The sequence below is a fragment of the Neolamprologus multifasciatus genome, chromosome 17 (genome assembly GCF_963576455.1).
Source record: "Neolamprologus multifasciatus chromosome 17, fNeoMul1.2, whole genome shotgun sequence".
In the NCBI taxonomy this organism is placed as follows: domain Eukaryota; kingdom Metazoa; phylum Chordata; class Actinopteri; order Cichliformes; family Cichlidae; genus Neolamprologus; species Neolamprologus multifasciatus.
In genome coordinates this window covers 15,859,539-15,887,497 of record NC_140455.1, presented here as the reverse complement: position 1 = coordinate 15,887,497, position 27,959 = coordinate 15,859,539, and the positions used below count along the sequence as shown (strand labels likewise).

Genomic DNA, 27,959 nt, shown 5'->3' with positions numbered 1-27,959 from the left:
TGTGTGTCTGTGTGAGTGAAAGACAGAGAGGGAGAGCGAGCGACAGATTTTCTGTTATAACCTTCATTTTATGGAGGCACGGTGTGACTCAGGTCGCATCAGAGCATCGGGCGGTATAGTGTGAGACCTGCATCGTGACCTACGAACTTATAACCCATGCGAGCCAATCGTGCAGTTTGAAAATCGCAGTGTTTGCCCAGCTTCAGGTGTACTGTCGTCTGAGACTTGCACCGCAGTGTCGGCGTTTGTTTCCCTGTTGGCCATGCTTTTTGTTGTGGTCATCTGTTGTCTTCCGGTATTTTCTCCGCAAGCGACCTTTCCTCAACCAATGAGATGAGCGGTAATCTGAATTGTCATACTCGAATTGTCATAAGTGTGCTGTCAGCTCATTGGTCACAAAGCAGGGGCGGGGCTGGGAATTATGTTTTCAAACAAAGCGTTAATTACATTAAAACTTATAGACTACTTTTGATTCTCACTGTATTACGGGACAAAGTGCGTCCCTTATTAGCTCAATACGGGACGTGTACTTTTGTTTCTAAATACGGGACGATTCCGTTTTTTAAGGGACGGTTGGCAACCCTAAGTGTGACAGTTCAACCACTTAGGAGGGAGGTGTTGAGGGGAAAGTTAATGTCTCCACTTGTTTCAAAGGGGGAAAAAAAGCATACTGTCATTTATTTGCTTTTATTATTTATTTATATGCCCTCCGCGGACCATCTCTGCACTGCGTGGGTGATTAGTGGGTCCCTGCACAGTAAGTGCTGCACACAGGGACAAGACACACTCAGTTACGATCGGATCTTCCCTGGGCAGGGGGAGGTGGTGAACTGTATGCCACTTTTTCATTGGCATACATTAAGTACAATGTTTTATTGCCTACGGTGGGGCAGGTCACATACTGGGTGAAGGTGGGCAGTGTGGAGTCATGATTAAAGTCCCCTGATATTAGAAGAAGAGCTCTCGGAGATTGCGTTTGCAGTCTGCGGACCACAGAGAGTCACAGGCTGCCTCCACGGATGCTAACAGCTAATAGCTCAATGTCTGTGTTGCAGAGTTGTTCTTCCACAGCGATGTGCCCAGGGATACCACAACCGTCTTTAACAAACACTGCCAGCCCCCCTCCTTTTCCTCTCTACGCTGTCTCTCGTCTTGTCCGCCCGCAGCAGCTGGAAGCCGGGCAGCCTACTCACAGAGGGAGTGCCGGGATACTGGCACTGTGATCGGGTTAGCGTCATTAGCTCCTCAATCATATCAGGGAGCGATCTCACATTCACAGTGATTACAAGAAGGAGAGATGGTGTGTAAGGTGTCCTTCTCGGGAGACATCACCCCCGTTTCTTCCCTCACTGGGGATGTAGGGTCTGTCTGCCGGTAGCGTAGCTGCAGGGCGCAGCGCTAACAGCTGATCCCTAATGTAAACAAAGGAGCAATGCACCGAGTGTCCAATTACGGGTGAAAAAAGAGGAGACAGAAGAAGAGAAAAGTCAACATAACTAGCACAAAGCGGTAATGCATGATGGCAGAATCTGATTGCTAAGACATAAGTTAAAGCTTAAGAAAAGTAAAGAGGAAAATAAGAAAGAAGCTCAGAAATGAGCAGAGCTTGCTCTGCTCATTTCCTGTTAGCTGCCATAACAGGTAACACAGTTAAGGTTTCAGAAAAAGTATTCTGTCGTTTGTTTGCTCGATCATGCCTTAAACACATCAAAATGCATAGTGGGATTATAATACAAGTGAATACTGTGACAAGCACTGGTACTGAATAGGCAATCACTTAGCAGCAAGGTGAATGGGTGATGCATTAGTGTGGTCTGCACTTCCTCTTCTTTGATTGGGTGAAATGAGTTGAAAGGAATTGGATGAGGGAACCATGGGGAGTGCCCTGCATAATTTCAATAAAACGCCGTTATAAACGCCGTTACAGCTGGCACAGAACGCCGTAAAAAACGCCGTTCAAAGATGCATAAAAACGGCGTTTTCTGCCGAGCGGCGTAAAAACCGGCGTTTCCGTCTGTCTTTGAACGCCGCTTTTTACGTCACTCGGATGGTGCGTTCAGGGCGCCATTCGAGTGACGTAAAAAGCGCCGTTTGTCGGAACAGAACGCCGTTTTTTTCGGCGTTTTGAATAATTAAACGGCGTTTTTTACGCCATTTCTTAACCAAACGGGTTAGAAAAGTGGCGATTTTTGGCACTAATGGCTTGCCATACCATAAGGACGCTGACATAGCCTGTCAACGACGTTGATTAGCTGCGCATATACGAATGTGAATCGCATTATTGGCTGGACTACCGTATCTAATCCCATACGGGAGCAGCCAGTCACTTACTGACTAACACTGCAAATCAGAATTGTTAAAGTCTTAATTTTAATTTCAATTCAGGTTTGATTTTTTTTCTGTGCGCAACGCAGATTTTCTGTGCACAGAGACCATGCCAGCAGTGCGCAATTGCGCACGCGCGCAGCTTCGAGGGAACATTCTACAGGGTTGGCCATTTATATGGATACACCGTAATAAAATGGGAATGGTTGGTGATATTAAAGTCCTGTTTGTGGCACATTAGTATATGTGAAGGGGCAAACTCCTCAAGATGGGTGGTGACCACGGTGGCCATTTAGAAGTCGGCCATCTTGGATACAACTTTTGTTTTTTCAATAGGAAGAGGGCCATGTGACACATCAAACTTATTGGTAATGTCAGAAGAAAAACAATGGTGTGCTTGGTTTCAACGTAACTTTATTCTTTCATGAGTTATTTACAAGTTTCTGACCACTTATAAAATGTGTTCAATGTGCTGCCCATTGTGTTGGATTGTCAATGCAACCCTCTTCTCCCACTCTTCACACACTGATAGCAACACCGCAGGAGAAATGCCAGCACAGGCATCCAGCATCCGTAGTTTCAGGTGCTGCACATCTCGTATCTTCACACCATAGACAATTGCCTTCAGATGACCCCAAAGATAAAAGTCTAAGGGGGTCAGATCGGGAGACCTTGGGGGCCATTCAGCTGGCCCACGACGACCAATCCACTTTCCAGGAAACTGTTCATCTAGGAATGCTCGGACCTGGCACCCATAATGTGGTGGTGCACCATCTTGCTGGAAAAACTCAGGGAACGTGCCAGCTTCAGTACATAAAGAGGGAAACACATCATCATGTAGCAATTTCAAATATCCAGTGGCCTTGAGGTTTCCATTGATGAAGAATGGACCCACTATCGTTGTACCCCATATACCACACCAAACCATCACTTTTGTTGTTCCAACAGTCTTGGAGGGATCCATCCAATGTGGGTTAGTATCAGACCAATAGCGGTGGTTTTGTTTGTTAACTTCACCATTCACATAAAAGTTTGCCTCATCACTGAACAAAATCTTCTGCGTGAACTGAGGGTCCTGTTCCAATTTTTGTTTTGCCCATTCTGCAAATTCTGTGCGCCGATCTGGGTCATCCTCGTTGAGATGCTGCAGTAGCTGGAGTTTGTATTGGTGCCATTTGTGAGTAGCTAATATCTGCCAAAGGGATGTTCGACTAATGCCACTCTCCAGTGACATGCGGCGAGTGCTACGCTGTGGATTCTTGCTGAATGAAGCTAGGACAGCCACTGATGTTTCTTCATTAGTGACAGTTTACTTGCGTCCACATTTTGGCAAATCCAACACTGAACCAGTTTCACGAAACTTAGCAAGCAGTTTGCTAACTGCAGCATGGGAGATGGGTGGTCTCGTAGGGTGTCTTGCATTGAAATCTGCTGCAATGACCCGGTTACTGCTTTCACCAGATATCAACACAATTTCGATCCGCTCCTCACGTGTTAACCTCTTCAACATGTCAATGGCTGTGAACAAAGAGAAACTTGTAAATAACTCATGAAAGAATAAAGTTACGTTTTATACCAAGCACACCATTGTTTTTCTTGTGACATTACCAATAAGTCTGATGTGTCACATGGCCCTCTTCCTATTGAAAAAACAAAAGTTGTATCCAAGATGGCCGACTTCTAAATGGCCACCATGGTCACCACCCATCTTGAGGAGTTTGCCCCCTCACATATACTAATGTGCCACAAACAGGACTTTAATATCACCAACCATTCCCATGTTATTACGGTGTATCCATATAAATGGCCCACCCTGTAGATAATATTTGACCTAAATATATGGGTCTTGTGATTTGAACATGTATGTTAAATGCTTAACATGTGATTCCAATATATAAAACACTCCAGTATAAATGTGCATATATGAGTATATATGATTACGTTCTCACTCCCGGGGCGTAAATGTTGACGATTTGTCACCTGGCGTAAAATATTACACGTTCTTACGGAGTGAGAACGTGTTGATGATTACATAGTATATGTGAGTGTATGTCCAGTGTATACAGGTATATATGTCATATAAAATCCACAAAAATTGCTGTTGAAGGGTTGCTGCTGCTCCTGCTCCTGCAGACATTAGAAAGTCCATAGGAAAGATGTCAGTTGATTAAACAAGTGTTATGAGATAATAATAAAATGCGGTGACAGCACTTGGAACCATAAGGCAACAGATTTAAAATAAACTGCGGGAAATAAACTGAAACCAGAATATTAGTAGGGCAACAGAAAGGGGTTGTCGTTGTAGGGTAAGAATGTAACAAAAAAAAATCTAAATCTGTAACAAACAAACACACAGAGAAGTGTGAGAGGAAGCACCATGGCAATGATCTGAGCCACGCCGATGCACACACCCAGGAAACGCAACACTTGCAGCTGCTTCGTCCCACGGATGAAGCTGTAGATCTTTGGACCTTAGCCCTAAAACACGCTCGTGTGCGCGCACGTACAGTGACATGTTAATACCTTCTCCAGATACTGTATAAACTATGGTCGCACTTTTGCATCATGGTGCTGATCCAGTGTCCTTCCCCTATTATTTATTCCGAGTGTTATAATAATAAAGTAATAAGAATAAAAAAATTAAGTAATAAATATAAAATAATGTATTTATGTATTTATGATGATTCAATTTATTTGACTATCCACTCTGTACGAGGCAGTAAGCTTATAAATGTTTAAACTGCAGAGATGCAATAATTTTGCTGCTGTAAAATCAACATTTTTGTCATATTTGAAATATAAATCTGATATAATCTGTTTCTTAATGTATTTTTTTAACACAGTTTATCTGGGCTTAGCAGTGTCTAGGAGTATACTTGCTTGTGGCCTCCCCGTGGCTATTACCAATAACTAGACCACTGTAGATAACAGTTTATCACACATTACACACATTTTCACTTTCACTGGCCATTTGATCACATTTCTTTAGCCTTTAAACTATTTTCTATAATTTTCCTATAATTATTAGAATTATATTTAGTTTCCTCAACATGAGTGACTCCTTTCATTGTTTCATTTTAGTATCAATCTCTAGCAAGCGCATGAGATTTACACAGATGATTCATATGACTCAGTGGTGTCACTTGGCAGACCAGCATGTTACTCGGGGTGGTGAATACAGGAAAAGGGAAAGAAAAAGGCCCTATACAAGAGGTGGTTACAGCTAGGGACTAGAGACAAGTGGTAAGATAGGAAATATCTTTCAGTTTTTGGAAGTCCTTCTTTCGCAACTTCACCCTAACCATGGGTGGTTCACTGGCAGCCTGGTGGATGTTCAGAGCTTTATTAAGTAAATAAAACTTCTGAAATTCCCTACTCATAAAGCAAATCTCATCTGAAGCGGTATTTCTTCATTTCTTCATGCACTGTGAAAACAGAAAACGTGTGTGTGCAGCTGGCAGAGGAAATAAATTTCTTGTTCACCCGCTTTGAAACACCACAACAGCAGCCTTCATCTGCTCCAACCCTGCTCCCATCCTCATCCTGACCCGGTTCCTGCATCGCTCCACTCACTGTAAAAGAACACGATATCAGACGCGTGTTCCTAGCAGTGAACCCCAGAAAGGCTACTGGTCCAGACGGAGTGCCTGGCAAGGTGCTAAGAGCAGAGAATCTTCAACCTAAGATAGACTAGTCCTTTAGCACATCAACAACTACCTGCCCCCAAACCTCAATGCCATCCCCATAGCCGTCCACGCTGTGCTGAGCCACCTGGAACAGCGACAGAGCTGCGTCCGAATGCTCTTTGTGGACTACAGCTCAGCCTCCAATACAATCATCCTGGATATTCTTATCACTCATGTGAATGAGTTTTGTATGTGTGAATTAACCTGGCCTTGTGTTTCACATGCAGGACTTATCCTTGGCTCCCTCCCTTCAGTTTCACACACCTGGAGGTGATGAGCTCACCTGTTGTTTGTTTTTAGTCTTTGCTTGGTTGTTTAACTAATCACAGTTCCTCTGTACAGGAATGCTCTCTCTTTCTAGTACCTGTCAGTACCCTTGCTGCAGTATTTTGGATCAACTTGGACATCCTGATAATAACAAATTACAGTAGTCCAGCCTAGAAATGATAAATGCTTGCTGGAGAGAACCAACAGAGACTTGAGACAAAAACCAACCAACTGTTGGATTCAAACCAGGACCTTCTTACTGTGAAGGGACAGTGCTTGCCGCTGCACCACCACACCACCCAGAGTCAGAACCAAAGGATTCAAACTAGTTTATAAAGTGGGTCCACATGAGAAATGCTCCAACATTAGTGTGTGTGGTATAAAGTAACATGTTTGATAGTAAAACACACAAACTTTGTAGCTCTGTGTGGACGATTCACTAAAGAACACGAATCACAGACTGTTCTGTCTGCTCTTTTTTCTCCATGTTATATCAGCACACATATCACAGCCAGGCAGACCTCTGGCTCTCTGCTCTCTCAGATATGGCGACATGGTACCAAAGACCATTATGGGGAAGATCTTCAGCTCCATCTGCTCTCTAAGTGGCATGCCGGTCCCCGTCAAATTTAGCCGAATCTACCACCAGAACCAGCGAGCCGAGAAGAAACGACCACAAAAGGTGAGCACTTTATCCATCCATCCACAGACAAACCGTCTTCAGAGTGTAGCTGGAGGACAGCAGTGACCTGGGTTTTAAATGCAGGACTTCAGTGTTTTCATGAAGAACGTTTTCTTTCTAAAGAGTTATGTATAAAATGTAAAGAAATGGTTGACTTTATGTATGTTAATAGGCGTGGGCAGCACTCATGTAATCCCACACTTAACCACACGACTGTGCTGTGACTCTGGAAGCCTCCAGCCTGCCCTGAGGCACGCTAACATTATTGTTATATTAGTGTTAGATGAACATCTGTACAGACATGCTGTTCCTGGAATACATACCTGATTAATTTTAGCAGCTGAAAGCGCTCAGACTGCAGCTTTAAAAACTAACACAGAAACTTTAGAAGTCTGCAGTCATTTCAGATCTACAGACCAGAATGTAATGCTGGTCATTACACTGAACCTTTCTGGTAAGACGCTGCCACCGTGTGGTGAAGGTGTTCATTGCATATTTGCAGAGGTGTTTACAGAGAGCAGCTGTGGATGTGGGTGTGTTTACAGCTGTGAGTGTTCAGAGAGAAATCCAGAGTATCTCTGAGAGGAAGCAGGGCGCTTCTGAAGTAAGAGGGCCGGCTGCTGCAGAAGGTCACTCACACATCAGTGTGGCGACAGCAGTTTGTCCTAATTTCGAAATCTGAGTTTGTGCACAACCCACAGGAGAAAAGAAAGGAAGACACAGAGAGCAGGAAGCTGTCCAGGCTTTACTTCCTCCCAGCATCAACAAATGAGTTTTCTGGTTGTGCTGGAGACCTTTGTTTACCCCGCTGGGAGTCAGAGAGAAACACCATGTTGGAAAGTTACAGAGAAGCAGCTGAATCATGTTTCTGTCTGCAGCCTGAAGCCTGCAGAAGATCTCTGAAGAATAAATATTATCAGATTCATACAACACATCATCTACTGAGCAAAGCTTTTATGTTCTTTCATGCACATCATCAGTCACTCAGCTTCTGTCTGCAGAAACCATCAGCATCACATACATGAACTTATTATCTGTGCAAATTAGAGTTGATGCTTCAAACTGAACCTAAAGAAACCGTAAAATTATTTGCAAATCTCAAACTCAAATTGTATTCCCTCCAGAACATAGAAAACATATTTACACATTAAATAAATGTTTAAACTGAAAAAGTAATCTGGAGAAATCTCCTTGTGCAACTCAGTTCACCGTACCTTCCACACATGCAGGTTCATGTGTGCACCATCATGGCTCCATCATCAGTGCCTATGAGGCTGGCAGCTGGCACACCTGGAAAGGCTCCATCAGACCAGAACAGGTGCTCTCCTCAGCTGACAAACCATCACAGACTGATGTTAGAGAGGAAACATAGACCCGTCCTACTTCACTGCTATGTCGCTGCCATGAGATTCTACACAAGCTAATATTTTAATTAAAAGGGTTCCTTTTCTCAGTTTAAACATGTGATGTTTCTGTGTTGTGAATAAAATGAGTTCATGAGGTTTGAAAACCATCACATTCTGTTTGTATTTATGATTTAGACAGAAATACAAACAGACAACATCCCAGCTGTTTGGAACTGGGGTGGAATAAATACATAAATGAAGTACGAACACTAACAGTGTGAGCGCTGCATACAGACTGTATGTAAACACATGGCTCCAGAGATCATGTGACACTGTACTCCCATGCAGAGTCAGAGAGCAGGAATCCAGAATATGTCCAGCTGTGGGAGGTCTGGGAACGACTCCCAAACATGGACAGCTGGGAAAGGTCATTTCTGTGACATCCTGTTTCTGCCATATCAGTAACATCAGTGCTGGAAGTGTAACTATCCGATCCTACCACGCAGAACTTAAACAGCATAAAAACCAAATTCCTCACACTGTGTTAGACTTCAGGGCCTGGCCTCTGAGTCCCAGTGTTTCCACTGCTGCTGTTCTACATCTGAAGCTGAGTTACTGCGTCACACCTGAATTATATTTGAGTAATAAATGATGTGCTCCCAGAGTTCCATTCTTAATATGGAACATCTTAAAAAAATGAAACATAATTTAGTGTTATTCAAAGTAACCATGACTATACAAGGCAGATGAGTGCAGGTTAAACAGGTGGGTGTGCGATGGACGGGTACAGAGCAGGTGATGGTTGGATTCAGCACCACATCACTTTTATACCAGCTTCAGACTGTCTTCAGCTGCAAACCAGCCACCACTGGAACAACTGCTCCTCTATGAGCATCAGCTGCTCCACCACAGCAGATCCTGTTCCCCTGGAACTCACAGTCAGTCGTTACTGTGATGGCCAGCAGCAGCTGGAGGCTTCGTGAGGTTCAGACCAACCAGTTGTTTATTCAGCAATATTGAAAATCACAAAACTCTCTTACGCAGTGGCCCCATGTATGGGGCACATGGCCCCATATTAAACTAAACATAGAATCTAAAATAAGAGCAGATATTGCTATGCATCCCGTGGTGCCCCTGGAACCTTTAAAAAGGTACTCAGGATGCTGGGAGACTCTTTTGGCCTGAACACCTAGAGGAGCTCTTCACTGAGGACTAAACACAGAAAATGATAAAAGATGACGGACGTCTCTGTGAGTGTGTTCTTTTATACAAACACTGAGTGATGCGTGTACGGTTTAAAACAGGACCTGACGCATTTCTGAGTCTTCACACTGCACTGCTGACAGTACTGCCTGTCCCTCAGAGCGACCCCTGCGTGGGGTCGGGATGCTTCTGCTGTCATATGTCCATAAATGTGCTGACTCAAGCTCCAGATATGAAGAGCTCCATGGTCATGGCCAGCATGTCAGTGTGGTCACATGACCAAGTGTGAAAGGAACAGCTCTCCAGATGTGCCTCTCACACTTGGTCATGTGACCACACTGACACAAATGCTAGCCTATCCACAGCCTCACAGCAGGTTGTTAAACACACTGAATATAACCCACAGATTATTTCTCAGGGCCACAGGACAGACAGAATGATTTATGAACCGGGCTTGTCTCTGTTTGAAGGGACAGGCTTGGGTTCAGGTGCGTAGGTTTGTGAGTAAAAAGCTCAGACAAAGATGAAGTTCAGTTTGTCGCACGCTGAATCACACGACTCATCAAACACAAGGAAACACGAGTTTGACGTGGTTTTGATCTGAGAGCGGTGTTCGATCAGAGACAGTTTCAGAGGACTGTGCAATACGTGAAATGCTGTGAAACTACACAATGATCAGATGAGTGTACGATAAGCCGTGTGATATAAAAATAGACGTGGCGAGTAAAGTGAGCCGGTCTGCCCTCACAGACGCTGGCAGCCTGAATGAAACAGCGCTGGAGAGTTGAGGCCGGAGCGCCGAGACTCAGCGACCTATTAATAAAGCGTACAGTGGTAGTAGAGGTAGGATTTCATGCTCGCTGGATTTGGAGAGCTTTTCACTGCAAGCAGCTGACGCCCTGTATCCGTGTTACCGTCTCCGCTTTCTCCCAGCAGCTGCAGGAATGTCACAGGTTTCACTCCAAATCCAGAAGCTCCTCCCACATCGCCCCATCTCAATAATCTGAAATATCATCACAGCAAACAGCTTGTGAGAGTTGGGTCGTCCACAGATGCCCTCACATGAGTATCAGAACAAAGCTGTGAGGTCATTTTAGTCCCAGCTGTTACAGTAAGAAGCCACTAAAGTGCAGAGGAGAAGCCGTCCGTCTCAAACAGCTTTAATATTTTGTTTTATTCCAGTGAAAACGCTGTAATAGCAAACAATAAATATCCAACACCATGCACAGACTCTCACACTTCCTGTGGGTGTACAGTCTCTCAGAGAGCTCCATAAATAATCCAATTCAAAAGTCATCTAATGTTCCAGTGGCTCCTGACACAGCTGTCAGGAAAACATCTGGAGTCCGTCTCCAGCCGGCTGTGTCCATATGTTTGGTCTCATTAGAGGCGGGGAGTCCAAACAGGAGGAAGTCTGTTCTCTAACATGTTCTCTGACTTAATCATCCTGAAGAACAAAATCAGCTCCTTTAGAGTTCACGATGTTTGACAGGAACAGCCTCCTCTCTTCCTCACCTGTCTCACTTGTCTCCTCCAGACCTGCAGTAAGCGTTCAGTCCATCCTCAGTTTACAGTCTGTTCTTCAGATGACTCACAGTTCACAGAGAGAAGCACGAACAGAGCAGCAGCTACACCCATCACCATCATCATCAGATCAGCTGTCAGACTGTCAGAGTGGGAACGCCTTCCCTCTGACCAACAGGAAGCCGAGAGGCTGCACACATGTACATCTGATATCAACAATAATCCAGTGATGCGGTTTAGAGGATGTGACAGAGCAAGACTGTAAAAATAAAAGATTATTTTCCCGTTTTCCTGTAGAAAAAGCACATGACCTGCCTTATTTAAACAGGAAGTCCAGAGTTTAACTTCAGGACTTAAATTTTAACATAAAACTGATGATGCATCCTCTCTATCAGCTACAGGCACACGCTGACACGCATTTTGTTCTGTGATGATCGGAGCTGCAGTGATGTCAGGAGGTCATCGGGGGGTGTGGCTTTGCTCTGAAGCTGCCGGTGCTCGTGTTCTCACTGAGTAAAGGTTGTCTGGTGTTGGACAAGCCGGACGAAGCTTTTTAGGCGGCAGCGTGAAGTCGCTCCATCTCAAACTGCTGTTTCGGTGTGGTGGCAGCCATGTTGGTGCAGCCTTTATTTGAGCGGCTGCAGCCCGACTTTAAAGCGTCCGCCGAGGCTGCCTGTGCTGCTGTGTCAGGGTCGGGGTCATCCGGTGGCGGCAGTGTGGGCATGTCCGGCTCTGGAGACTTCCGTCCATAATAAAGCGCCCAGAGGAGTGTGAGAGTGAGCGCCATGGCGATGATCTGAGCCACACCGATGGACACGCCCAGGAAACGCAACACCTGCAACTGCTTCGTCCCACGGATGAAGGTGTAGATCTTTGGACCGCAGCCCTAAAACAAACACACAACACACATGTAAGAGGAGGAGGATTTAAGAGCAGCTGGGTCATCAAAGGCGTGTCCTCTGATGTTTCTGTCCATTGAGAAGCCACTGTGGCTCACCTCTTGGTGGAGGTCGCTAAGGTCGTGGTAGTGGGCATGGCGAGCGCAGCCTGGATACTGATTGGAGCAGCAGGAGTCAGGTGGCCACTCCATCTCAGTCATCTCCAGCCAATCAGTGAAGTAGATGACACCGCAACATTTAAACTGAGGCCAGGTGAAGAAACATCTGTCAGTACACAGGTCACCTGACCACACCGTGTGTGTGTGTGTGTGTGTTACCTCAGTCTGAAAGCTGTTCCAGGTGTGTGTGAGCCACTGGTAACGCTGCAGACCGTAGTTTGGCATTCGAGACTTCAGGCTGATCATGTCAGAGCGCTGCACTGAGGGCTACGCACACACACACACACGCACACACACGCACACACATGCACACACACACGCATACACACACGCATACACACACATACCATGTCAATTACAGTGAAACAAAAGTAAAAATAAGATCTTAAACGGGTGTAGCTCACTGCTGAAAACATTACAGCTTGTTCCCCATGGAGAAACATGAGTCACACAGCCGTGGCTCCTGATTGGTCAAAAACAGGAAACTGAAGTTCAGGTTTCTGAGGGTCACGATGAAGGAAACAGAGCTGCGGTGTATTCTCCATCACGCTCCTTTCATAACATATGAACATACGTCAGCTGGTCATTCTGGGTTTGGACCCAGGCTTTGTGGTGGTCTTTGAAACAGTATGTGTTCTGTTGGTTGTCAGTTGGATCAGTGTGGTTCACCGCTGTGCTGAGCAAGCTAGAGTTTGGTTGTTGTCAGTGTTGAGGTGTATCGGAATGCCCGTACTGGTGTTACATATTTAAAATACAAAATATGAGTAACTGTATTCCATTACAGTTACCATTTATAAAGGTAATGATTAGAATACAGTTACGTTGTTTCATATGTTAGGCTATCCCCTCTTTATCCACTCTCTAATTTTGGTAATTAAACGCATTGCAGGAAAGGAGGCTCTAAGAGGCTCTAATGTAAGCGTCCTAAATGTGTTCAAACACACATGCGTGTTAATGTTGGTGGTGTCACTTACACAATGGATCCAGAGCAAGCACAACAGAGCCAGCAGTGCATGGGCAGAATGCATTTCTTACTTTGAAATTCCGACACCACGTCACATTTAAAGAAGAAAGGGATGGGCGAAATCTGACCGTGCAATGCAAACTCTATTTGCCAGCGACCAAGCTACTCTCAGTGTCAAAAGACTCCGCCTCCAACCTAAAGAAACATCCGGAAGTAAGTTCTTTTTTAAAAACTAGCCTACTGCAACTACCTTGTTTTAGATGCGGTAGCTACCTGGGTTATGTGCCACTTCAGTATCTTCGATGCACTATTGCTGTGTGATTTATTAATTTACTGAAGGCTGCATTACAACTTGCTAGATGTTAATAATCATGTGCAGTTCTGAAAGCAGACAGAAAGAAAACATAGTCATACAGAAATAGTTTTCTACACGAGATCCCTGCAAAAAGTGCAGCCTTATCTAATCTCCACCCTACTGTTACTCATTTTATACTAAGATTTAAAAATCTAGTTGGTATTGCTTTCAGAACTGCACATGATTATTTGCAGCTACCAGGTTGCTAATGCTATCCATCAAGTCTAACAGTCTGCAGTCTATGAACGAACCTCAGCTAACGCCAGCTAAGAATGTTAGCTCAGTCGCGAGTAGCCTTCAGTAATAGTAATAGTAATAGTAATAAATCACACAGCAACAGTACATTCATGTAGGTGTAAAAAGCATGACAATATATCAAGTAACCTAAGGTATTCAGAATACGTTAGATTGAGTAACTTAACAAACTACATTTTGGGCCTATATTCTGTAATTTGTACTGGAATACATTTTACATGTAGCCTTCCCAACACTGGTTGTTGTGTAGTTTATTCCTATGTGTACCCCGCTGTCTGAGCTATTTCACTTTTGTATGTGTGAGTCTGTCGCCTGTTTACTCGTTTTATCTTTGGTAGTCTGTTGTCAGCTGTGCTTTGTATTTACTTCCCCTGCCTCCTCCTGTGATTACTGCCAGCTGTTCCTTCTGCTGGCCTCATTACCTCCGGTATTTATCATCTCAGTCTACTTGTGTCCTTTGTCCAGTTCTTCTGCACTGTTTTGGCTTTTGTTTCGTTCTGATTTTACCTTCCTCCTCCTCTGTACTGCAAAAATTCCAGCCACTTTCCACACAACAAACCCAAAACACACTACAGTGAGCCCGAGGCCTCACACACTCAGGAGGACTTCAGGTTTTTACTGCAACCCCCCAAAACAGGGACCAACCTGAGGTCCATGTGTGAGTGTCTGCTCGACTGATAAAGAAAAAAGAAAAACCTTCACTACTACAATACCCACAACCCCCTGCAGGCAGCTGATGTAGAGATAAACTGAGCCTGAGGTCAGAGTTCAAAGCCTGGCTCAAACTGCTGTGCTTCAAAGACAGCATTCAAAATGTAACTTTATAAACAACAAACGAAAGAACATATTCTGTCACCCCTAAAATCTGATTGGCTCATCTGAAAATGTTTGGAGATCACCTGAAACTTTGAGAACTTTGTGAAATCAGCAGGAAAAGCTCAGGCTGTAAGAAATGAGTCAGAAAGCGCTACTCGAGGCTCTCTGAGCTCTCCCAGAGGAGCAAGCCTCCAATATTTATTTTGTTATCGTTAGCGTGAGTCTGACACTCACTGAAACTACGAACTACTGCAGGTAATGTACCCTGCAGTACTGGAGTAGATGTATTCGAGTACTTTGCAGGTGGGTGTGAGGTGACGGGCGTGTCGCGGCAGCGCTGAAAGAGGAGCCGGACAAGTCTGAGATTCCTGATTATTATTAGAGACAAGCCTGGAGTCCAGCCGGTGCATGAGGCGAGAAATGATCCGTTTAGGACAGAAACACTTGCATGTGTGCGACACCACCGTAACTCCGTACTGACAAACTCGTTACCATCACGATCAGACAGTGAGAAAAAGCTGCAGAATTTCACATGAACAGAGGCTCAGTTATGAAACACGATTATAATTTTACCTGCTCTGATGGTTTGTTGGTTAGACACATTCACGTCTGACTACATGACATGTTCAGGGATTCAAAGCTTCAATGTTCTCACCTCCTCGTAGGTCCACACAGCACTGGCCAGCTCCACACAGAAGATCACCAACAGACTGCCGAAGTACTGAAACACAGGCGGAGACGAGTTTAGTCTGATAATCAACCTAAAACCTTTCTGTCAAAAAGGCATGAAGCTGACCTCGTCCTCTCCCTCAGTGACAGCCCCGAGGTGTCTGCAGCTCTTAACTCTGAGCAGCACAGTAATGTGTGATGTCTGAAGCTGGTTTTATCTCCTTGTCCACCTGAATAACCTACTCACTCACAAACATGAGAGACTTCTACTGTTATGTAATCTCACAGCTAACTGAGGTGTGTGTGTGTGTGTGTGTGTTGGAACTGGCTGAGCGGCTTCCCATCATGCCTTGGGGCAGTCCCTGTAGCAGACTGAAGCTCCTCTCAGCAGCTCATCTTTCGGAGACAATCTTATCACCTGTTGGGAACAATGGGGCACCCAACACCTGGCCCCGCCTAATCAGAGCACAGAAAACAGGTGGTGTAGCTCAAACACGCAGTTAGGTGGACAGTGTGACCTCTGTGGACTCTACCTGAGAGTCCAGAGTAGGCTGTGTGTGTGACATCATACACCTGCACACCTGCTGACAGTGGTGGACTCTGGACTGAGTTCAATCCTCCCATATGGAGGTGTGTGAGGCAGGTGGAGCATGTGGAGCTGGAGGCTGACCTCTTCACCTTGTTTAGCAGCTGGTGAGCAGTGATGCTCTGATAGGCTGCAGCAGAACCAGTTGATAAGAGATCAGTCTACATGAGGAGTGTGTCATTATGATGAAACTCAGATGAGTCTGCCTCAGTGCTCATAGGGCTTCAGGTTCAGAGACATCAGCTCCAGGTTTCTGATGTTCCCACTTCACTGTGTACGCAAAATGCCACTGAACCTTAACACCGCCACAGGAAGGTGGGAGCCGCGGGTGCTTGTGTCATGATATCAGTCTCAGTGTAGACCTGTCACAGCTAACACACTGATCAACAGTCACGCCAACACACACTGACCAACAGTCATGCTAACATACAGGTAACACACTGACCAACAGTCAGAGCAGCTAAAAATGTTTCCTCTGCTGGCTGACTCAAATCAGAGACTTCATCTGTGCTTTTCCAAATGTGTCAGAGCACTCAGAGACTGTTTCCTGTTAAATGTCAGCTGAATCCAGGACATGGACTTCCTGCTTCTGATTGTAAAATCTGAGATAAATGTCGCCTTTGGTTAAAGTAAAAATCCTGTCTGAAGTGTGTGATGTGAGCATCCGTACCCAGGAGAGCAGCAGCAGGTCACACCTGAGCGTGCCGCAGTACCCCACCATTGCCACGATGATGAGAAAGCAGCACACGGCAACAATGACGGGGTGAACAGCTGGAGAGTACGTGAGGATGGCAGCTTCCTCCAACCTGCATACACACACACACGAATTAGCCTCCATGCTCCGAGCTTCACAAAGCAGCTGTTTAGTTCACATCTGGATCATCTATCAGAGACAAGGTGTGTCAGGTAAAGATGATTTAAACTCTCAGGTGCTGTCACCTGGTTGGCTCTGATACCTGAGCTGCAAGCCAGGCCAGACTCACCTGGTGTGGGCCGTCAGGGTGAGGACGGTGTTGAGAGAGTCACGGATCCACGCCGCCACTCCCAGCACACATGCTGACATCAGCTGGACACACAGAAATAAACACATGGATATGTTTCTGCTGCCTATAATAACATCTGAGAATGTGAAGCAGGCAGCGAGGAACACCCGGCCTGCTTCACCCCAGCACCGCCTGTCCCTGTACACAGAACTACCACTAAACACAGTACTCTGTACACAGAACTACCACTAAACACAGCACTCTGTACACAGAACTACCACTAAACACAGTACTCTGTACACAGAACTACCACTAAACACAGTACTCTGTACACAGAACTACCACTAAACACAGTACTTCATACAAAGAACTACCACTAGACACAGTACCTACAGTTACTACAGTAAAATACTGCATTGTTTGACTGCTTTAGTATAATGACTCAAACACACTGATCATTAAAGGGCAATTACACTCTTGTAGTCGTGCGCGTGCCCGCTCCTCTCACCCAGAACAGCAGGTTGAGCGCGTACAGCAGGCAGCGCAGACACCTCACCGCGTCCTCGCGAGCCATCCCGACCGGAGCTCCTCCGCGTGCCGCTCATCTGAGCCCGGGGCACCATGGCAACATGCTCGCTGCACGCACACAGCACGGAGCGCTCAGGAACTGCGCGTGCTCCGTGCTTGAAACCCGCATTCCGTCCCCGCGCGCCCTGGCCCGCTCGGTGACCAGCAGCAGGTGGTCCTCACTGCGCACGCTCCGAATCGGTCACCGCTGTCCGCACACCTCCAGACTGTCACCGGATACACGGATACACACACGCACACACAGCTCGGCAGTCTGCTGCGTAACAATCCGAACCGTCCGCTCCTCTGCTCCTCCTGCTGCTCCTTCTTCACTAATTAAAGCAGCAGCAGCTCCGCCTCCTCTCTCACAGCGTCCGGGGGGAGGACAGAGGAATGTGTCCGCCTCCAGCCGCACAACCGTGGGGTCAGCAGGCCGAGATTGAGAGGATGAAGCTGCAGGAAACACACACAGCGCTTGGAGTGTTTGTCCACATAGTTCTGGTCATAAACTCTTTGCAGTAGCACTTTTTGTCCCGAAATTATGTGGAAACTTACTTTAGGCTACCTTGTAATTATTTTCCACATACTTTCTGACTATTTGCACATATATTATTATGTTACACACGGGACTGCCGGACACTGAACATAAACTCGTAGAAAGAAAAATGTATGACAAAAGAATGTGAACATAAACTTCCACGGAAATACAGTAAGACATGTCGTTTGTGTCTACATAATTTTGGACATTTAGGCTGCTTGTTTGTTTTTCTGCTCACACTTGTAATCAAAATAATGTGAACGCATGTGACTGGCTATCTAAATGGTAAATGGATGGTTCTTATAACACTAATCTAAAACAATATATATACCCCAAAGTATATAGACTAACACGTGCACTCATTTTACAGTTCTTAAAATCACTGATAAGAACTTATAATTAATATATGATAATTAGAATAGAATTACTGCTCGGTTCATGAATAACTATAGTCACATGAAGTGGGATATGTTTAATTAACAACTGAACATGTGTGAAAACACAAGCGTATGTGGACAGAAGTTACCACACAGCTTATATTGTTTGTCCACATACTTTAAATGTGTTAAATTAGTACCACAACGCACAAATCTAATATTTAATACATTAGTAAACATATCTGAACAGAAATGGTGAGATGGATATATTCTTGCTATCTCTTTAGTTGTTTCTGTCCACATATTCTTGTAGAAAAGTAAATATAATTTTCAGCTGGTCATTAATGCAATTTTCAGGTAAAAAAAATGTCCAAAAGCTTTGTGTAAATGTGCAGTCGAAATGAAATATTTTACAAGGCTTGAGAAAAACACCCCTCTTGGTTTTTATTTTCAAATAAATAAATAAAGGATTGCTATAGTATAGTGCATAAAAGACGTAAAGAAGTGTAAATACAAATACAATTCCCATGATGCATCTGTACTGTCAACGCCTGCCTGTATGTGAACCAATCAGAGCGCGGGCAGACGTTTGCGTCAGCATCCGTGACCTCCTTTTTTCTGGGTATTTTTTTCTGAGCAGACGTTGGCAGGCGGCGCCATATTGAAAGCAGAGAATTGTCGGCGAAAACGATACCTTATATTAAACACGATGTTGTACCTGGAGGACTACCTGGAGAGTGAGTATGGGACTCCACCGAAGCGGCAGTGGTGTCACAGGGCTCTGCTGCGCGTTAAATAGGTGTTATTTTCCGGCCAGGTCGGCTCCGGCAGTTAGCCTAGCCGTGCTAGCAGGTAACCGCCTTTTCTTCTCCTGGCAGTGATCGAGCAGCTACCCATGGATCTCCGCGACAGGTTTACGGAAATGAGGGAGATGGACCTGCAGGTTCAGAGTACGTACAACCCCGCCGCCAACGGCGCCACACACCGGGGACACGCGCGCTGCGGCATGCACACATAGCGGCAGCCCTGCTGGGACTGTCCAAGCAACAGAGCCGCGTCCCGGCGCCGATGACCGCCCGATGGCGCTTACTTAATCAGCACATGTTAGCAGAGGCGGCTAACGGGCTGAAACCCAGTAGATACAGCACGATACTGCAGCGCAGCAACCACCTGCAGGGTCACATCCACCCACAGGGCCCCCTCCCCTTTATTACTGCCGATCCGAAAGTTCAAATTCATGCACATTAAAAGTCAAGTTGCTAATAAAGCAACTTTAAAATTATTATCGCTGTTAGACTCTCACAGGAGGTCCTAATCACCATTTTAGCACTATAAATAAAAAATAATCAGTTTTCTTTGGTCTAAACTGAGATTATTTAATAGGATTTCTGTAAATATCTGTATTTTTTTTAAGTTTAAATAAAAAAAAAGGTTTTAGTAAAATATGTTTTGATAAATTTATGAAGTTGCTGAACAAACTAAATAATTTTGAATTGAAATTTAAAATGAAGGATTCCTCTAAAATATTTTGTTTCAATCACTGACACAAATTTAATTGGACTTAGAGTTAGATAAATTAAACCACTTTCTAAACGCTTGTGTGTGCAGCCAGAAAAAGAACAATGTTGTAACAATGGTATAAACGCGACTCTGAAAGGTGTAATAATAAATCAGTGTTATGGATACTCTGAATGAGCCTGTGCTGGGCGCTAGTGCTCTGTGATACTGCAGATTTAATTATTGATCTGATACCAAATAAATATAGGGCCAGTATTGCTGGACACTTTGCTGTCATTTTTCTATCAGTTTAAACCTCAGGATATTAACCTTTTAAGACCTACCATAGAACCAAGTCCGCCAGAGCTTATCTATATATTTTTAGATGGTGTAGTGACATTTTTTGGGAGTATTTCAAGTTGCTATAGTAACTACATGAATTGCAAAAAAAGTGCAACAAACTACCAAAAAAAATGTAACATTGTTCTTTTTTTTGTTTTTTACACATATTTCTAGTTGGAGAAATTTCAGTGGTATATCCCTCAAAACTGTAAATGCAAAAAAGTTGCGCAAAATAGGTTCCAACCACAGGAAATCTATTTTGAGTGTATTCATAGTTTTATTTTTGACATACGCAAATTTTTATATACTGTAGGAAAAATGAAAATAAATATTGTAATGCAAATTTGCAAAAAACAGCATGAACTATTTCCAGCAGTGTAATTTGAGTTCTAAGCATCCCAGAAACTGTACAGAAAGCCATAAACTTAAAAATGAATTTTAAAAGCCACCAGCGTATTCTATAGGAAAAAACTACATTTTCTGCGAAGATGACGCCACTTCCGGTTTCGGGCAGGTAATGTTGGATGCGCTGATTGGAATTAGCATAGCATGTTTCTGGAATACTATGTTTTTGTTGCTGCAAATAGATGATAAAACCACTTCAGCTTTAGTCACATTGGTTCAGAGGCACAGATCTGTGACATAACAGGAGCACTCACTGAGTGAGAGTTAGGGAAATAAAGTTTTAATCAAACTTTATTTATACTGCAGAGCGTATCCAATCACTAATCAACAAAATTTAACAAAAATTATCCACACATGGCGCACTCACTGCTGCAGGTTTCAGCTGGCAGGAAACACTCAAAAACAAATCACCTGAGGGAGTCACACTCAGGTTAGTGTGGACCAGGTGAGTCCTCAGCTCTGATTTCATTAGAACTACAGTCCAAAGGTGATCCCCAGGCTCAGAATAAGTCTGCAGTTCACCAGCAGAGAGGAAACACCTGAGGGAGGGCCGCAGTCAGACTTTACACACGTGATGGTAAAATGCTGAGTGCTGCGTTTTCTCACGTCCTTTCCTGTTTGTTCCTTCAGATGCCACGGATCAGCTGGAGCAGAAGGTCATCGAGTTCTTCGTCAACGCCAAGAAGAACAAACCAGAGTGGAGAGAGGAGCAGATGGAGGTCATTAAAAAGGTCAGAGGTGGCGGATTCTTCTTGTTTCTGTGTGTCTGTGTCTTGGGTTCTTCGGTTAAACCTGTGTGTGTTCTTAGGATTACTACAAAGCTCTGGAAGATGCAGATGAGAAAGTCCAGCTGGCCAATCAGATCTATGACCTGGTGAGTAAAGGTTTCCTTCAGGTGTCACTCAGGTGATCACAGAATGGTAAAGGTGCACATTTAGGCTTTAACGGCTTTAACGTGTAGAAATCTCAGAGGAACCCTCAGTTATTCCACACAGCCGCCACTAGATGGCAGAAAGAACCTTGAGGAGCCACTAAAAAAGCACAAGGAGTTACTTTTCCTGCAGTCTGAGAGCATGGTCACTATCACTGAAAGATACCAGCTAAACTCAGACCCTTCACGTATAAATCACTGATTGGTTAGATTGATCACTCATCTGTGAGATTTGATCAGTCAATGATGATCAAGGGTTATGAGAATTTGCATATTAATGGCCAAGGAACTGATCTTCCAGCCCATTGTTCCTTCAGTGGTGTTAGTTTCAGTCATAATGCAAATGTACTGTTTATGAGATTGGGGAAACCTGAAGTCAGCTGAGACTGAAGAAGTAACTTGAATGAGTGACGAAACATTTCTCCCATTGAAAATGCTACGTCCAGATGAAAAGAATCAACTTTTGGGGGCATCTGTGAGATTATTAACACATCCAGACATCCATCAGCCCAACACTTAAAGATTCTTCATGTGTCACAGAAAAGCTGCTTGATTGGTTTAAAATTGGTTTTCGTTGTTGACCTCATTGATCCTCTGTGTCTCAGGTGGACCGACACCTGCGTAAACTGGACCAGGAACTGGCCAAGTTCAAGATGGAGCTGGAGGCTGACAACGCTGGCATCACTGAGATCCTTGAGAGACGTGAGTAGCTCTTTGGTTGTATTCGGCAGGGGAATTTTAGACTTCCTGTAACGTGTGCCTGACTTCCTGTCACATATCTGTGCTCAGGATCGTTGGAGATGGACAGCCCGTCTCAGCCTGTCAACAACCACCACGTTCACTCACACGCCGCCACAGAGAGTGAGTACATGGCAACACCAGATCTGTTTGTTGTCTGCTGTCTGGATCAGCGCCTGCATCTTTCCTGATCCATACTGATTGACCACCTAATCCATGCACATGAATCCCTGAAAGCTTCTTCAGAGGCGTGTAGTCGTTCATCTGAGAATGAGAAATAAAAATATTTTTTTGAGGATGATTAACAGTTGTTAAAATGTTAGAATACAGAAACATGCAGCGGTCATGCTGACGTAAACGAGGTGGGAGGTGTTCCCAGTTGCTGATGTCACACATCACGCATCAACCTGAACTGCAGTGATAACCCGGGTCTTAGCCCACACCAACCTCATTCTCTGGCTTCGTCCTCGTGCTGTTGTTAGCAACTTTTAAAACTTTAGCGTCACAATACTTGTTCTCGTTAGACCTTACCTGCTGAGGTCATTCGGGATCGTTTGAGTTGTCGCGGGAGCTGTGACATAAGCACAGTGAGCCTCTCTGAGTCGTCCACACTGATTTAACCGACTGAAATCACCCACTCTTGGCCATACCACGGTTCACCATGGTAACAGCAGAAAACATAAACATGGTGTCAGATTGAAGCAGTGTGAACCTCAGATGAATTTGGGGCGGGACATGGTGATGGTATTGTGTTGTTTTCAGTTTGAAACAGGAAGTGTCAGCTTAACTGCATGTTTGTGTGCTCTCAGAGAGAAAATATAGCGCTCCGAGCCACCACACCACAGAACACGTCCCAGAGAAGAAGTTCAAGTCTGAAGCTCTGCTGTCCACGCTCACGTCAGACGCCTCCAAAGAGAACACGCCAGGTAAGAGCCACGACCCTCACCAGAGCACTCTGACCGCCTGCCATGTGTTGCCTGCCTCACCTGTGTGTCCTCGGCAGGATGTCGTACCAACAGCACGTCCTCGTCCACCAACAATGCGTACAGCGTCAACTCCTCCCAGCCTATGGCCTACAACCTGAGCTCGCTGTCCTCAGGGCCTGGAGCTGGAGCTGGAGCCGGTGCCATCACCATGGCTGCCGCCCAGGCGGTGCAGGCCACAGCTCAGGTAAGAGAACATCCAGTTAGAGAAGGGGTGGAGTTTCTCAGGTGTTTACACCTGCAGGCCAAACTTGTCGTTTTGGATCAGTTAAAATCTTTTAAAGGTTCTTTGAAAAAAGCGACAGCTTCCAGAAACGTTTGTTCCACAGAGAACACATTCACAGCATGAGCAGCTGATCCGTCTCCATCACCTCTGAAGTCATCTGCAGACATCCTGTTCATCATCATCAGTGCCTCAGCTCTGCTGCTTTGCTGTGTTAGTTGGGTTTCCGGTATAACTCAAACCTGAAGTTTCAAGTAACTGTCAGTCTGAGATGAGCAGGTCAAAGAATTTTTAAATCAGACATCTTGAATCACATTTGGTTAGTTCAAGGACTGAAGGATGGTAGAAAATCTGACATCTGGCTACGGGATGTGCTTGTCTGTGTTACTGACAAACAAACAAAACAAACTAGCTTTATTATTTGTCACATACAGTATCATACAGACTATAACATGCATGCATGCATGACCTAAACGTTTTACTGCTGATGTATCCATGTGAGCAGATGAAGGAGGGCCGGCGGACGTCCAGCCTCAAAGCGAGCTATGAGGCCATCAAAAACAATGACTTCCAGCTGGGCAGGGACTTCGCTCTGTCCCGGGACAGCACTGCCGGATACTCCTCCTCCGCCCTCGCCTCCACCCTCACCCAGACCCTCACCCCCAGCACCACCTCCGACTCTCGAGGACGCAAGTCCAAGTAAGACCACCATCTTGGCTGCTTGCCTCCAGCGCTCAGCATGGATAAACACTCACTCTTCTTCTGTTTTACAGGAGCAGCATTAAGTCTTCCAACCATCAGTCGTCTTCGTCGTCGTCCTCTTCCTCACTGTCGTCCTGTTCTTCGTCATCGGCGCTCGCTCAGGAGCTCTCCCAGCAGGCATCGGTGCTGCCCGAAGCCGAGGCCAACAGTCAGGTGGACTGGACCTACGACCCCAACGAGCCCCGATACTGCATCTGTAACCAGGTACACACACACATACACGCACACATCAGGTTCGCTGATGGACCAATCACTGACGAGGCCTCATAGAATGATGGTGACTCCTCTTCTGTGTTTTAGGTTTCTTATGGAGAGATGGTCGGCTGTGACAACACAGACGTGAGTCTTTTACATTCAGGTTCTTACCTGTTTCCCATGGAAACGGGTGTTTGTGTGTATGTGCTGACCGTGTCTGTGTATGTCCTCAGTGTCCGATCGAGTGGTTCCACTACGGCTGTGTTGGCCTGACGGAGGCGCCGAAGGGGAAGTGGTACTGCCCTCAGTGCACAGCGGCCATGAAGAGGAGGGGCAGCCGCCACAAATAGACACATCTCCTTGTAACCTTCATTAGAGGCGGCTGAGGTCAGAGGTCACCAACAGCAAACTGCTGATCATCAGAAACTGAGGATTTAAAGCCTTGTGGAGGAAGTGATGTCAGCTCTGAGAGAAATAAAACCTGGGTTCAGTCTAAGCCTAAAAACAACCACAGTCTCTGCCAAAACTAGTCTTTGTTATTCAGACTCAGTGAAGTTAATCTTGACATTTTAAACTGGTCAGAATAATTAATGAGTCTTTCTGTCAGAGCACAGATACAACCCAGGTTTTATATTTGGTTAATCTGGGATTATACTTGGAATAGCCAAGTTTGTAAACCAGGTCTTTTTGTCTCCTTCCATTATATGCAGATTTTTCCCAGAGCTGAAATTATTTCCCATGAGGCCATGCTCCCCTCTCACTCATTTAAAACTACAAACAGGATGGGTTGTTGGACTACAACTATGGATGCCTGTTGGAGCCAAATTAGATGAGTCTCATTTGACCTCCATAGTAAGCCAGAATGTAGTGTGTGTGTGTGTGTCTGTGTGTTGGTTTGTGTTGTGTTGTTTTGAGTGTGTGTGTGTGTGTGTGTGTGTGTGTTGGTTTGTCCCGTGTTGGTTTGCGTGTGTGTGTGACAAATGTTAAAATGAAGAGTCCAATAAAGCGATGTTTTGGTAAATCAGCTGGTGCATTGTTGTTATTTGACCTAATGGCATCAACAGGAAGCGTTGATGAAAACAGTTTTCCTCCATTTTTGCTATGAGCGGCTGTCACAACTGTAAACATCTGGTGGGTGAGAACTTCAGGCTGCCACGTAGTGCTGTTTATTCATTAAATCTGTGTGTCTCTGAAGTCAGTGTACAAAGATTATCCGCAAGTTTCTAAGCCTGAAGACCAGAAGTGGGTTGAGTATCCAAAAATTGTACTCAAGTAAGAGTAGCATTACTTTAAAATATTATTACTCAAGTAAAAGTGAAAAGTAGTCTTCAAAAAAGTTACTCAAGAGTAAAAAAGTACTTGGTGAAAAGACTACTCAAGTAGTGAGTAACTTTGAAATGTCTGATTTATTTTTTAAATAAATGCTATCAGACAAACTAAAATAAATAAACAGATTTTAGTATTTTCAACAGGAATATGTAAAAAGATCAACAAAATAAGGCACAACAATTCTAATTTCCAGATTTCAGTTTTTCACAACATAAAGCTTTTTTCACCAATGCCTACAGTAAATAATATAAATATATAAACAGTGCAAACAATTTCCAGTGACAAGATATGCTGTGAACTTTATATTCATTTTTGCTCCAAATGGCACAGCAGCCTAAGAGAAAACATTAGGACGAGGCATCTTCAACATATGTACATACAAGGCAGCTCAGTTTACCATAAATTGTATGGGTTTGCATTTATTTCTGCATATTTAGCAAAAATGTGCCATTTCTTCACTCAGTGAGGTGATGGTTAAGCTTCAGCAGCAGTTTGCTCTCAAGGTTCTTTCTGTGAAGCTGTAACTGTTCAGCAGTGAACAGGAGTCCTGCATGACTGAGAAGTCCTTCACAAGCTCCAGATGCAGGAAGAGCTGTACTGATTTTGATCGACAGCTTCTTGATGTGAGGAACGCCTTCTTCTGGCTTTCCTGACCCCATGGATCCATCATCTTAGTCGGTTAGGCCGCTGTTTGTGCTGGCCTCATCCAGCTCTGTGTCTAGGTGTTGTCTGATGAAGTTGAGACCTGTGGAAAGATGTATGGTTTTCAAAAGAATTAGGTCTGGTCATTATAGTGCTGTATACACTGCCAAGCTGCAGATGTTTGGCAAGAAGATTTGATCACACTGGAGATGTTTTTACTAACTCTTGTAGAAAAACAAAATCTTGTCATTCATATCCCGCACAAACAGTTTGCAATGAATTCCAGATTAAGTTTAAAATAAGAATGCGTGCAAGGCTAAGCAGTACTAGCCAATGGATCCTCCTGTTTGGCTGTTACTCTGGGAAAAGACGAGAAAGACAGTAGTGATGGGATTTCCGGCTCTTTTTAGAGAACCGGCTCTTCAGGTTGTTTTGTTGCTTTAATTAATTTATTATTAACAATAATATAAAATTATGCACAAAAGGAATTACTAATGTAAAAAAAAAAAGTGGTTTTATTTATATATGTTTATATATAAATATATGCGGTGGCCCCTAGAGACAAAACACATACAAACTCCAAAACACAATTCTAGCATTAACTGAACTTCCAAAACAGAGCTACCTAGATCACTTAAATTACACAATTGAAGGCATATGTGTATTGTTTGTGTATTTATACACAAGCACTCATATATATTCAAATAATTTAAAAAAAAAAGGGTGAGAGAGAGGGTGAGAGAAAGAAAAAAAACCCCATGGCTCGCGATAAGGAGCCGGCTCGCGTCGTTCACGTCAAAGATCCGTCTCTAAGAGCCATTTCATTCGCGACCTACACATCACTAAAAGACAGTGATGGAAGCCGTGACTGGAGTTGCGATGTAGCCTATATAATATTTATATTGTACGAACGTGATAATTATGTATATTGTAATAACGTGATATTATATTGTTCAAACGTGAAAGGTATATTGTACTAACATAATAGTATATTGTACAAACATGAAAAGTATATTGTTAGAACAATATACTTTTCTATTTTTCTTTTTTTAAAAAGTAACGAGTCGAATTTTGCAAATGTAGCGGAGTAAAAGTACCGTTTCTTCTTCACAAATGTACTCAAGTAAAAGTAAAAAGTATTGTGCAAAAAAGGTACTTTAAAAGTACATTTTTCTCAAAAACTTACTCAGGTAAATGTAACAGAGTAAATGTAACTCATTACTACCCACCTCTGCTGAAGACCACAGAGCCAGTTCACATCATTGCTTTATAGTTTGTTTTTATTAGTTGATGTAGCTGCAGTTCCTCTACCGTCCGGCAGAGGTCAGCCAGGAGACTCCCGGGTCAAAATAGCAGATAAATATGTTTACAGTTCTGTGGATAATTTCCCTTTAATAGCTCTGGGGGTGGGTGTGGGGGTCCCGTTGGAATAGGAACTTTTAGCCAGCTGTAGTTCTGGGCCAGCCAGTCTTCCAGATTTTAGAGTAGAAAGATGCAGTTTGAAAGTTGTTGGTCAGCAGAAACAGTGAGAGCTTTTTAACTCACATAGTCACGCATGTTCGCGCGCGCACGCACACACGCATATATATGCGTGTGTATATATATATATATATATATATATATATATATGTATATATCTCACACACGCACGTGGAGTGCGCGCGCCTGATATATCTGGACGAGGAGGAGCTGACCTCCTGCAGACTCCTGGC

General features: G+C 44.3%; 2 protein-coding genes and 1 long non-coding RNA gene across 4 annotated transcripts; 1 reads left to right on the top strand and 2 right to left on the bottom strand.

The window, feature by feature from the left end:
- Positions 1 to 2,784: 2,784 nt before the first annotated feature.
- Positions 2,785 to 18,827, bottom strand: tspan12 (tetraspanin 12). Of its 2 annotated transcripts, none has more exons than XM_085139132.1 (7): positions 17,192 to 18,827; positions 16,719 to 16,801; positions 16,406 to 16,541; positions 15,136 to 15,201; positions 12,250 to 12,357; positions 12,031 to 12,174; positions 2,785 to 11,919 (listed from the first exon to the last, which is right to left on the bottom strand). In XM_085139132.1, the coding sequence occupies exons 1-7, from the start codon at positions 17,339 to 17,341 to the stop codon at positions 11,587 to 11,589; spliced, it is 1,020 nt and encodes a 339-aa protein (XP_084995258.1). In that variant the 5' UTR covers positions 17,342 to 18,827; the 3' UTR covers positions 2,785 to 11,586. The 2 variants fall into 2 exon arrangements, with proteins under 2 accessions (XP_084995258.1, XP_084995259.1); XM_085139133.1 differs by having other exon boundaries at positions 17,227 to 18,827.
- On the top strand, positions 18,806 to 25,297 carry ing3 (inhibitor of growth family, member 3). Its single transcript, XM_085139130.1, has 12 exons — positions 18,806 to 18,937; positions 19,079 to 19,150; positions 21,075 to 21,175; positions 21,253 to 21,318; positions 21,981 to 22,077; positions 22,165 to 22,236; positions 22,923 to 23,039; positions 23,117 to 23,283; positions 23,825 to 24,018; positions 24,093 to 24,285; positions 24,382 to 24,420; positions 24,510 to 25,297. The coding sequence occupies exons 1-12, from the start codon at positions 18,910 to 18,912 to the stop codon at positions 24,624 to 24,626; spliced, it is 1,263 nt and encodes a 420-aa protein (XP_084995256.1). The 5' UTR covers positions 18,806 to 18,909; the 3' UTR covers positions 24,627 to 25,297.
- On the bottom strand, positions 25,196 to 27,931 carry LOC146499167 (uncharacterized). Its single transcript, XR_014870453.1, has 2 exons — positions 27,477 to 27,931; positions 25,196 to 26,350 (listed from the first exon to the last, which is right to left on the bottom strand). It is a non-coding gene; the product is annotated as an uncharacterized LOC146499167 (long non-coding RNA).
- Between the last annotated feature and the right edge of the window lie 28 nt (positions 27,932 to 27,959).

Coding starts and splice junctions, on each gene's coding strand:
- tspan12 (XM_085139132.1), bottom strand. CDS start 17,341: ATGGTGCCCCGGGCTCAGATGAGCGGCACGCGGAGGAGCTCCGGTCGG. Junction 16,802..17,191: donor ACGCGCACGACTACAAGAGT/GTAATTGCCCTT, acceptor CTGTGTGTCCAG/CTGATGTCAGCATGTGTGCT. Junction 12,358..15,135: donor CTGTGTGGACCTACGAGGAG/GTGAGAACATTG, acceptor GTGTGTGCGTAG/CCCTCAGTGCAGCGCTCTGA.
- ing3 (XM_085139130.1), top strand. CDS start 18,910: ATGTTGTACCTGGAGGACTACCTGGAGA. Junction 21,176..21,252: donor AGATGGAGGTCATTAAAAAG/GTCAGAGGTGGC, acceptor GTGTGTTCTTAG/GATTACTACAAAGCTCTGGA. Junction 22,078..22,164: donor CACTGAGATCCTTGAGAGAC/GTGAGTAGCTCT, acceptor ATCTGTGCTCAG/GATCGTTGGAGATGGACAGC.